The sequence below is a fragment of the Terrapene carolina genome, unplaced genomic scaffold (assembly GCF_002925995.2).
Source record: "Terrapene carolina triunguis isolate 2854851 unplaced genomic scaffold, T_m_triunguis-2.0 Scaffold67, whole genome shotgun sequence".
Taxonomy (NCBI): Eukaryota; Metazoa; Chordata; order Testudines; family Emydidae; genus Terrapene; species Terrapene triunguis.
In genome coordinates, this window is record NW_020664418.1 from 16,717,734 (window position 1) to 16,730,323 (window position 12,590).

The 12,590-nt window shown below is 40.1% G+C and overlaps 1 protein-coding gene across 3 annotated transcripts in view; it reads right to left on the minus strand.

Moving 5' to 3' along the window:
• Positions 1–12,590, minus strand: part of TMEM266 (transmembrane protein 266) — a 119,290-nt gene that overhangs the window by 40,976 nt on the left and 65,724 nt on the right. For all 3 annotated transcript variants that reach the window (XM_024205407.3, XM_024205409.2, XM_024205410.2), the window contains 3 exons: positions 6,627–6,683; positions 4,075–4,213; positions 1,817–1,932 (listed from right to left, as the gene is read on the minus strand). In XM_024205407.3, the coding sequence (XP_024061175.1) occupies positions 1,817–1,932; positions 4,075–4,213; positions 6,627–6,683 (312 nt within the window). The remainder of the gene's footprint in view (positions 1–1,816; positions 1,933–4,074; positions 4,214–6,626; positions 6,684–12,590) is intronic.

Sequence of the window (12,590 nt, forward strand, 5' to 3'; positions counted from 1 at the left end):
ATTGTCCCTTTAGGGAAGAGTGGCAACCAAATAGCGTGGGCTAGAAAATTAGACACTGGAATGGGATTCAGGAAATTGTAGGTTCAAGTCCCCACTATATCACTGATCACTGCATGGTCTTGGTCAATTATCACTTCTCTCTCATCTCTGAAATGGCGATAATATTATTTACCTACTTAACTCACAAGGGCATTAGAAGGATAAATTAGTTAATGGATGTGAAGTTGTGCTAAGCATTGTTACTAACATCTGAAACAGTTAAGGACCCAATCCTACAAAGACTTACACGTGTACTTAAGAGTGTAAGTAAGTTTTGGGAAGTCTGGGGCCTAAGACTTGGAAACTTGTTAAGGCTGAAGTTACAAACCCTCTTCAAACAGAACTATGAACAACAGTCTATGAAAAGGAAATTTCTAAACTCAGACTATACACAACTCCCCTTAATGCAATGGGAGCTACATTTGTCAATCCGTGATCATAGAGCACTAGGAGACCAGGGGTATGGCTATTCTACAGCAGCTAGAGAAATAGCTATGGCACTGCAGCTGTGCCACTGTAGTAATATAATGTAGATGCTTCCTACATTGATGGAAGGGGTTTTTCTGTCTATGTAGTTAACCACTTCTCCAAGAGGCAGTAGCTTGGTCGATGGAAGAATTCTTCCATCGACCTAGCTGCATCTACAGTGGGGGTTAGGTTCAGCTAACTATGTTGCACAAGGCACAACATTTTTCACAGGCCTGAGGAGTGTTCCCTCTAATTTTTCCCACCCATGTGCGGAATGAATTTTGTTATGTGCACCAATATGGAGGTGATGTGTGAGGCGTTTGGTGTGCAGGCTGCCCCGGGGCTACAGCAGGGAGACAGGGGTCCACCCAGCTCTCTCTCCCCGGAGCAGAACCTGGGCTTGGGGCGAGGGGCGACTCTCCCAGCTGCAGCAGCTCCAGCAGGCCTGGGCTGGGCCGGGCTGGGGGAAGGACCCCTCTCCCCGGCAGCTCTGGCAGGCCTGGGCCAGGCCAGGGGAGGGGCTCCTCTCCCTGGCCACGGCAGCTCCGGCGGGGCTCCTCTCCCTGGCAGCTCCAGTGGGCCTGGTCTGGGCCAGGGGAGGGGCTCCTATCCCCAGCTGCAGCAGTTCTGGTGGGCCTGGGCTGGACCGTGGGAGGGGCTCCTCTCCCCAGCTGCAGCAGCTCCGGTGGGCCTGGGCCAGACTGGGGGAGGGGCTCCTTTCCCCAGCAACTCCGGAGGGGCTGGGCCAGGAGAGCTGCATGGCCCTAAACAGCCTTCTGCGCGGCTGCACAGCTTACAGGGAACCTAGGGCCTGAGTGATGTAGCTAGGTGAATTTAATTATTAGGTGGAGACCAGAAGCTTCTTCTGCAGCATTTTTGAGTTGGTCAAAAGAGTCTCTAACTGACATATCGATAGTTGATAAATTAGTTATTGAAGTTATTCTCTTCCATTAAAAATGAAAAAAACAGTTACTATCCCCTTAAAGATACACATACAAGAGCAAGGGGAAAAGACAACCTTTCAAACAACAAATGTTTGTTTGAAGATACCTACATGTTCTAAAGTTGTGCCAGTTTCACATATGGGAGGTAAGAATAAGTACAACACAGGCTGCAATTTCCTGAAAGTAGCTAGAAACTTTAGCATCCTAGAGAGTTCTAAAGTTGAAGTCTGTCATCTCTGAATGGAATTCCTAGTGATAATTTTTCAAATCTCAGACAGTGGCAACTTATTTGAGCTATTTCAGTCTTTACAAAACCAGTCTCTTTGACAGACAACATGTAAATAAAAATATAATGGAATTTTTACCCCTTGTTCTTGGCAGATCTGGGTTAGCCTTTCCAGCTGCTCATCTTGAATGACCTTTGCCTTCTCATATTGGTGAATCACCATCTCCATCTCCACTTTCACTGGCAGCACATATGCTGGAAAAAACAGACAAGTGGTTGAAGAAATTCAGCAGCAGTTTAGCTTATCAGAGGAGATGTTACAAATCATCACGATCATCCGATCTGACTTTCTGTGTAACACAGACCATAGGATTTCACTCAGTAATTACTCCATGAAACCCAACAATTTGTGATTGAACTATAGCATTTCTTTTGGAGAAGGAATTCGATCACCTGCAACCACAAGGACCCCCGATGTGGGTCATCAGCAGGGTTTGAACCCTGGATGTTAGATCCCCAGCTGCGAACCATCACTTGAGTTGCAGGCAAAACTAGAGCTGAAATGCATTTGCACTAATGTAGATCTATTCCAGCACTTATCACAGATCCTCTAACTGGCTGGTTAAGAGCATTTTCTGCTTTGTATTCTGCATGTCCCAGTAACATTTGAAAAGTGTGGCTGTGCACCAGCTTCTAGGAGAAGAGCTATTCCAGACCCTATGCATTTTAACATCGACTCCTAAATACAACTGCAGGAAATATCTATATGAGGGAAATAGTAGACTAAGGGCGAGAGTTTCAATGGTACAAACAGCATTTAAGCACCTAACTCCCTTTGACTTTCAATAGGAGATGGGCGCCTACCTGCCATTTATGCCTTTGAAAATCTTCACCGAGTCACAGTTAAGGCCAGCTCACTTTGTTCAGGATGACTATGCAAATTTTACTGTTTTTCTTGATGTTCTTCACAATCTGAATCAGATCCTGAACTTTGGTCTCAGTACTTCACCATACAGGGCTGCACTCCCTCCCTTTGGAATTTGGGAGTCCTCAGTACAGTAACTCCTCATTTAATGTCGTCCCGCTTAACGTTGTTTCAATGTTATGTCCCTGCTCAATTAGGGAACATGCTTGTTTAAAGTTGTGCAATGCTCCCTTATAACGTTGTTTGGCTGCCTGCTTGTAAGATTCTGTGGCAGAGCAGCGACTTTACAAGGGAGCATTGCACAAGTTCCTTCTCCGCCTCCTCCCCCTCCCTCCCAGTACTTCCCCCACCGCCAAACAGCTGTTTGGTGGCGCTTAGGACTTTTGTGGGGGGAGGGATGTGGCCTGCTCCGGAGAGGAGGTGTAGTGGGGATGGGAAGAGGTGGGCCTGGAGTGGAGCAGGGACAGGAAGAGGAGGGCCTGGAGCATTCCCGGCAAAGTCTGAGCCTGTTCTTCTCCGGGGAAGCTGCCGCTGCAAAGGTGCTTCCTAGTGTCCTTGCCTGCAGCGGTCTGTGCCTGTGTGGGGTAAGCCAGGGGCACTTCCCAACCACAGTACAGTACAGTACAGTACCGTACCATATATAATGCCTTTTGTCTGTCCCAAAAAAATTTCCTTGGAACCTAACCCCCCGCATTTACATTAAATCTTATGGGAAAATTGGATTTGTTTAACATTGTTTCACTTAAAGTTGCATTTTTCAGGAACATAACTACAATGTTAAGTGAGGAGTTATTGTATCTAGAATACAAATGCCACTGTGACACGCTCTTTCTCTCACAGAAGCAAAGTGATCCTGCCTTGGCCTCATTCATTTTGCATTCCTCTTCCCTGCATCCTGGAATCCCATACACTGATAGCAAAACAATTTACAGTTTGATAATAGATCTGACTGCCCTCCACCTATGCTAATAGCCCCTTCCTTTAATTCTTGTTTCCACGCTCAGACACTGCTCCTGTTCTCTGCAGTCTTAACTCTTCAAGCTGCTTGCCTCTCTCCAAGTGCTTCCCAATGGAGGTGTGTCCTGGAATCCTGGGCAAAACAGCCCTGGCACACAGCTAATTATGCTCAAATTAATAGCAGAGACAGATTTGTGGAAAATTTTCAGTGGGGAACTGCCAAGATGCAAAGAAAGTATGAGGAATCAGATACAAAGTTATACCAGAGGCAGAAACTGAAAGTAGAATGGCTCAAGATAGAGGATGCTGGAAGAAGGATTCATAAAGAAGCCATGGAATTACTTCCTATTCTCATCCACCAGTGGTAGTCACAACACTAAATACCTGTTCATTGCTTTTAAAATTTAGAGGAAGGAGAACAATATAGATATTCTCTAAAAGCAATTCCAAGGGCTACAATCCTTTTCTTAACCAACCAACCAATTCTCAAGACAGCAAGTTTAGTCACCACTTACCATCAATAATTCTCTTAACTCTCCAAATTCTCAGAGTGATAATGAGACTGATGGCATCCCAAGGACTGCTCGGGCCATTTGCCACTGTAGAGGCCACCATTGGAGCCAAGGATAAAATTATTACAGCACCATCAAATACCTAAAATAAGAAAGATTTTTAATGAATAGCATTTTCAAACCCTTTCTAAGGGTCACAAATCCTCCCACCCTCCTCAGTGATCTTGGAAGGCTCTTAATGAACAAAAGTGGTGCAGTTATGATAAACTGTGTGTGTGTTTCGAGGTGAGGTGAGCAGGCCACAAAAAAGCTGCATTCTCTGCATGCTGTGAAGCAGAATTTCTTAGTGACTTCATCTGCAGTTTTAGAAGTGAGGGGGAGCCATGGCCAGGAAGGTCTGCAACTACTCCATTAGCCAAAGTCTCCATGTAGAGGTGATGCCCCAAATGCTATTACAACCCAGGAGCTGTATTATTATTGATATTTATTACCAGCCACTAGGTGCTGTACAAACACAAAAGAGGACACAGTCCCTGCCTGAAAGAACTTGCATTTTAAAAAGATGCAGGGAGAAAGAGGTGGAGTAAAGGGGAACAACAAACAAGTAAAGTGACCAGGTGGCACTTGACCACATCCTAGTAATTCAATGCTGGGGTGTTCTGTGTTTGTCAGAGATATAAAGACTATCCCCAAGGACTCCATGACTGTGATTATTAGGTGGCTAACTTCCTGTAGGTGTCCTGGCAAATGTGGATCTTCAGGAGAGATCTGAATAAGGAGAGGTTAGTGGCCACAGGGAATCAGCTCAGGAAGGGCAATTCCATGTGTGGGAGGCAATGTGGGAGAAGGCATGGAAAGGTTTGTGGGAGAAGTGGACAAATGGCATGTCAAGGCTGGGATCATTAGCAAAGCAGAGAAAATGGAATTGAGGGCAATGCTAATAATAATGCTTTGGCTGGCCCACCACATCCTGGAAAGGCATAAGGCAGAATTCTGTGCCCCCCAGCCCCTGTGAAAAGTCCCAGTGTAAGACCCATTTACTCATGGTTTGCACAGGGAAACAGGACGTACCCTACTATAAGCAACATGCATCAAGAACTGAACATAAACACAATCCACTGGAAAGACGCAAATAACAAGTCATAATCCTCACTGGCACCATCTGGAGGATGCTAGAATATAACATTGTTGAAACTGATGTTTTGCTGGATAACATCAAGTACCACCTGGCTTCCAACCCATACTGTATGTCTCACTTGGAATATGCAAGCCAGATAAATGGTTTGAGGTTTAGTTATGGAAGATTTGCACACTTCTAAATGTGGCTTTATATGTAATGAAAACCAAATTTCCTGTCCTCTCCTGCACAGCATTTAGTTTATTATCTCTACGTTCCATTTAATCCCTGTTTCTATCACAGCAATCCTACCAATTACTGAAATTATAATGTACACTAACTACTGTTGCACTTTAGCTGTGTAAATTCTTAAGCAATTATCATTTTGTTAGTTATGTACATTAAGGCCTTATCTACTCTTGGTCAGAACCATAATAGCTACAAACACACCTGAACACAATTATTGCTAGCAGGTTCCAGCCATGGTCTCCTTGACAAGTATGGACAGGAGTTTGTTGTCTGTTATAAAACTATGTGACAGATTATTTGTATGGTGGGGGATTAGTCTATGCCTTGTCTATACTACAGCCAGAATCAAGTCTGGGGAGTGGATTAGCAACACAGTTAAAAACTGTATTGCAGACGATACTTAATGTCCCCATAAATGGGCTATATACTTGGACTTTCAGAGTTTTTACTAGAACCAGTTGGAAAACTGATTTTCTCCCCCATGGAAATTTTGAGATTTTGATTTTTTTTTCCACCCTGGATTGGGAGGAAAAGCCAAATAATTTTTTTTTTAAACAAAAAGTCTTTTTGAAACAACAACAAAAATCTAAAGTTTTAGTTCTGAACATATTAAAATGTGACGTTTCAACATTTTTGAAGTTTTTTCCATAAATGAATATTTGTTGAAATATATATGATTTAGTGAAAATGTTTGGTGTTGTTAAAGCAGCATTTTCTAACAAAAACTCTTTTTGATGAAAATTTTCCTACCAGCTCTAGTTTTAACTTGATTATGGAAACATGGTTAGGCCTCATCTACACTACAACACTCAATCATATTGTTAACCAGATCCTCAGACTCTGTTATCATTATAATGTCACCAGGGATTATATAATCACAGTTTGACTCACACGGTTCTCAAAAAGAAATTCTTGTCCACACCAGTCAGCAAAATCACACTAAAAGTGTGATAGAAACTAATGTGTTTAAAACACTGTTCTAACCAGCATCGGTCTGATACTTCCCACTGTGGACAGTGTTTTGATTTGCATCTAATTTCACCTTTGTGTGCAGGGAGTAACATGCATAAATCTCTGAGAGTGTAAATGCATCAATTCCTATAGCTAAAGTAAACTGCAGAAATAGTTAATTATTCTTACTTTGCCATGCTGAAATACAAACAGTGTTGGTTGTGGTACTTTTACTTACCTCTATTTTGTTTTCAATATAATCCCATATACCGAGAACCACAATTCTCAAAATAGTCTAACAAGAAATATTAAGAAAAAGACAGCAATTTATTATAATTTGCATGACACTCATTCAGAAATCTCCTTGAATTAATAAGACAATTAACCCCTACATGCTCCTGGGCTGCTTTTCTCTCTCTTCACAGCAAAGGAGCATTTTCTCATTTTAAAGTCCCAGAGAGTCAGAGTGCAGGGACGAAAATGTCTGCACCCACTTTTGCTATTAAGCAAACAGCGTAAGGTTAGTGTATTTAGCTAGAAAAGAGGAATAATAACTGAACATACCATGAAACAGTGATAAATTCCTATGAAAATTCCAACAGCATCTTTCACATTTTTTCTCATGTTGGTGTTTTTAAAAGATCAAATTAAAATTAAAAATTAGTGTAATTTCACTCACACAAAAGTTAGGGCGCCATTCTGCCTGTGGCAGTGCAGAACTCAGATTAAAATGTACTTTACATGCAAGAGGAGGATTAAAACATAGATGCGTGGCTTGTAAAATACACCAAAATATTATTCTGCCTCTCTAAAAATATAATTAATCAGAGAGCTTGGTAGATATGTGAGAGAGGTGCCCAGGCCAGGAAAGGAGTCAGAATTTTGCAGGAAAAAAGAATGAAAATGGCTGTGAATATACATATCTTCTATTCATTCCAAATACGAATATAAAAAAAAAAAAAAAAAAAAAAAACTTGGAAAAAAACAAAAATAAAATTAATTCAAAAAAAAAAAAAAAAAAAAAAAAAAAAAACAAAAACTCTGGGTTTATGCTGCTACCAGACTCTGAACACAATAACTGTAACATAGACACAGAATAGCATTGGGTTCTTCCAAATAACACTGTTCATATGCAAGAGCCTGATTATCCACTGCCTTGCACTTTCTGTAGCCGTTTTCACCTGAACAAAGTGAGTTGAAACTGCTCCAAATCAGATGGGTAGCCTTTTATACTCACTTTACACAGATATAAATGACTACACTGGCTGCAAGGCACTGCAGAATCAAGCCCAGAGTTTTTAAAAGAACAATACCAGTAGTTCAGTGACTACACAGGCAAATGGATCAGCTAATGTGCACTTAAAAATAGCTCACACACAGCATTGGACATCTGAGTCTGTTTTACTGAGAAGGGGTATGCCAGTCAGGATAATTAGTGCGATTACCCTTTTCCCCTTTGAGAAGTGTTGTGGGTCCTTGAACCGCCATCAGGAACCAATGCTGCTGCTGATAAACTTACATATATAAAATACCTTTTCATCTGAAGGATCCCAAAATGATTAACAAATTTAGCAAACTGATAAAGCATTCACAGGGGTCAATACATTAACTTGTTACACAGCTGCCTGTGGGGCAAGACTGCAACTGTTCAATTGGCAGAAAGAACTTCATAACATTTTAAGGTTCCAGCTAAGGAATAGCTCCTCTAACAATTCCATACTCACCAATATTATGTGGGAGCATGAACACGGGAGTCAATTCAAATCCTGAGCTGAAGTCAACTGGAGTTGCAGGTGCTCAGCAAATCTCAAGATCAGGCCCTTAGGACATCTGAATAGTCCTACACTTACAGCATTTTCATTACACAGCATTCCCATTGAAAACACACATTGGTTGACATTCCTATAAGTGTCAGAATTCTCAGTCCTTGCTCCAAAAAAACAAGGATTTGAAAAACTAAAAAATCATATTAAAAAGCCCTGACCCTACCAGCTCCTTTCCAGAAACAGAATCAAATCCTGGAAGGCATGTCTATAATGGAAGATTTGTTTTTCCTGTAAAAATCTGCTGAGCTTCTGATCAAGAATTTGCAAAGAAGGTTTCAGCAAGTAAGCTAAAAGCCAGACAAAGTAAATTCTGCAGCAGGCTGTTAACAGGAAATTTAAAAGGAAACATTCCTTCATTTAAATCTTGGGACACATTCTTCCCTGTTGCCACTCCATTGACTTCAATGGAGCGACATGAGGGATGAGTTTGGCCCATTTTGTCCTATGCTTAGAAAGTATTTGTGAAATGCTAAGTCAATGAGCAATTGGAGGACTGCTAAATAGTTAGCATATACTCAGAAACTGCTTATGAAATGCACTTATTTTTGCCATGGACAGAGAATGCACAAAGACATTTTATCTTTGGAATAATAAGGTATATCCACTACAAAGAGAATAAACAGCATAACTCTTTAGCTCACAACTCTGAATATAGGTTGTCTGAAACTCTCTATTTAGGGGGCATAACATTTCCCCACATAATGTAGCTGCTTCTTTAAGTCCTCTCCGCAATGTTTTAATCAGGCTGCAATACTGTCATTTTAAGGGGTCTGGCTAGCTCATTTTACGGGGTAACCAGTAACAAAGGCTTTTAACCTCTATTTTGCTGGTGTGAATCAGTGCAAGTCAGCAATGACTGAAAATAATTATTTGACCGCTGTTTCGTGGTGTATGTGGAATGAACTGGTGGGTCTCGGTCCAGTTTCTAGATGACAGGTATCCACCTCAGGGAAAACCACCCTCACAATCAGCAACCATGAAGTCTGCACCAGCCTCTCAACCTAGAGGCAGAGTCTCCAGAACGGAATACAGACACATGGGACGGCTCCTGTAAACAAGCCTGACAGCTGCTTGTTCTGTGGACAGATGTCTTCAGTCTTCAGGGCTGCACCTTTCATCAACAGAACATTCATTAACATGTTAATTTAAAAAATTGTACAGAGGTCTTTTTAATCATGCTTTCATTTTCTGCTCTGTGGAGATATAGGTAGGAGGGCATGGTTAATGTGTCTTAAACACTGTGTGTATCCCAAGATACACCTGCAGTGTTCTTGGTACACATCAGCCAATGCTTATGAATGTAATTCCAAGCTAATATCACCCTCTCTCACTAACCCCTGGCCTTTACAGAGAACACATGTTGGCAACACGCTTCCATAGTTGTTTTTAAGAACTTCTACACTCAAAAGAGCTTCATTAGACAAATTTCCATATATAGTATTTTGAACCTGTCAAGTTAATGATAAATAGAAAAATACTGGAATAAAAAAATGTTGGTGTTACTTACAAATAACATATTAATTCCCCCCCCCCCCCCCAAACAATCAAACGTATTTCTTGGGCAAACAAAAATATATTTAATGTGATATATTTGTACAGTGCATTTAAAAACAGAATCTGTGGCAGGATCTGAAAGACAAAGGAGAATAATGATTAGAACATCTTATTTGCACAATGAAAATGTAAATGAATTAAAACTGAATTGTGATTATAATATTTACCAAAGTTTAAGCATGAACTCTAGCAATATGATACAATGCCACTTAAACTGGTTTCTGTAAGAAAAAGGCAAAAATGAGAAGCGGTGTTATTCTGTTATTTATGTATAGACATTTTCTATCATTATAGTAAATGTGTACCTGTAGATGTTCTGTTTAACAATGCAGCTGTCATGCTACATTGCAATTTTGATGTGTAAACTTGAATACAAGCATCTAGTACACTTGTACATATTACCTTTTGGCTTAAAGGGGCAGTGTCAACTTGAATTATTTAAAATTGAAAAATGTATAAGATATTCAGTTTGTGATACAGCATCTTTTAAATAGAACACCCTGAATTTATTATAAAAAAATCATTAAAAATCCCAAAACTTTACAAATGTTTTTACCTCTGATGTTTGTAAATGTCTTTTCATCAAGAGAGAAACTGAATAACTGATTACACAAAAAGTGTTATTAAATGCACAAAGAAAACCAGGAAAAATATTTTTAGTAAATTATTTTCATTACAGTAATCTTAGGTGTTACTAAAAAAAATTACACAGTTTTCAGACAGAAATGTAGTAGTTGATAGTGTCCCCTTAATAATGTGGCCTACTATTGTCAAGTAAAGAGAATTAGCTCTCTGCAGTGGTACTACAGTTTTTCTATCTAATTTGGTAGGGAAACTTGGCCAAGGTCTTTGCTGAGCCAGCCCTGGGAATTCCCACAATTTGCATGAGTTAGCCTACCTTGAATGTACACTCAATACTTTTATTACATACTTTATTCCTTGCACGGTTAATATACAATTTATTATTCTGTGACTCACTGGGTCATATTAATCCCTAGAGTAAAGAAACCAAAAGAATGAGTAAAGGGGTGTATTTGGCCCATTAGGTTTAGGTAAAGGAGAGTACTATGTTTAGCTCAGCAGTACTGTTTGTCCTGAAAGGGGAAAATGGAAGACAGGGGAGTGTGGGGGAAAGGACAATCTTTCCAATCCCTGGTGTAGCTCTCCCTGTCCCCTCCCACACGCCGCAGCATTTATTGTTTGCTGGCATAATTACTCTGAAAAGCAAACTTTTGTTTTGCAATGCACCAGATTACTCAAAATACCTGGAGTAAACCTTCCCCAAGAAGAATACCTTGTACTCATCTATGAGAGTTTTATCTCCTGCAACCCAGGTCATCCCACAAATTACTCATTTCAAACACTGTTTAGAAGTGTTCTAATTTACCTTTTTATGGGCTGACAGTTCTTAGAAGTGCTTCCCCAATTATTAGTACCTACCATTCCCATACCACTGGAGAAGCAGGAACATGTTATCATCTTTAACCTGACACTCAGGGTTCTAACACATGGGTATTGTCTCATTCAGCTTCTCCTCAGTCAAACTTCTACAAGGAAAAAGAAAGAAAAGGGTAACAGTTGACTACATCTCACACATTATTAAACTAGTACAAAATATTTTCCACGTGCTCTGCATTATAATTGTTGTGGTTCTACTGTACAATATATCCACAATAATTAATAATACTTAACTGCAATAGCAGAGTGACACCAAGATTGCAAGCATAAACACCTAAATTCTCTAACACTAGCAACCATTAATTTTTTTTGGTACTATATTACATAGTATCTAAATTCTACAGGTGCATTCAGACAAACATTCCTGTAACATGTATTGTACCAAATTTGTCCTTAGAATATAGTCATTGAGAATGAAAATGGATTCTAAACCCAGAATTCTAGATTCAGAAGTGTTTTACGGATATGGCTCAGTGACCTATTTGCTGCACAGCACGCTACCATGAGGCAAATATGAATTTGATACAAACTTAGTCTTTGGCTTTCCTACATCAGAAGTTCCTTCTGGTCACGTTTGGACTAGGGGTTTTATCTACATCCCTGGTGCATGGTGTAGAAGGTGCAGGGATCTCATCAGCAGCAAGAAATGAAGCCTGAAGAGAGTCCAGCTGTAGCACCAGTATAGCACACTGCTTGGATCAGAAACGTTCTTGAGAAAAAGGGGCTGAGATAAGAGGGATGAAATTTTAGGAAGGCTTTGTGCTAAAGTCCCATCCCTCCATAAAATTCTATGCTCTCCTGAATCCACCTTGTTGTGTAAGCTACAAAGTTGGATGGCTGAGCAGAGCTAGATTAACAAAACATTAGAAGTTAAACTTCTGGACTCTATCAAAGACTCCACAGCCGAAGTTTAACTGATTTTTTTATATCCGTTTATAAAATCCATGTAATTTTTTCTAGGTTTTCCTCTGCACCACCTGTTCCCAAAACCAAATGCTGTCAATATCAATTCTTCTTAACAACTCCCCCAATACACATACATGGCCAACAATCCAGCACACTTAAGGAACCCTACGATAATAAAACTAGTATGCATAGGGAATGGAGGAAAACATTCAGAAAGGTAAAGTTCCAGTTCATTATGGAAGAATCATATACTTTTCTATTAAATTCTAATCTTTCTATACTGGTAGGTTGCTTGAAACATGCTACAGAATTTAATAGAGAATTATATTACTACTATAGGATTCTTTAGAAAAAACATACAGAAAGGATATTATTTTCTATTAAATTCTATAGTTTTTTTCCCCAGTAACGTCTACAGAACCATATTGGCTTAATTCTAATTAAATTCTGTAGGACTC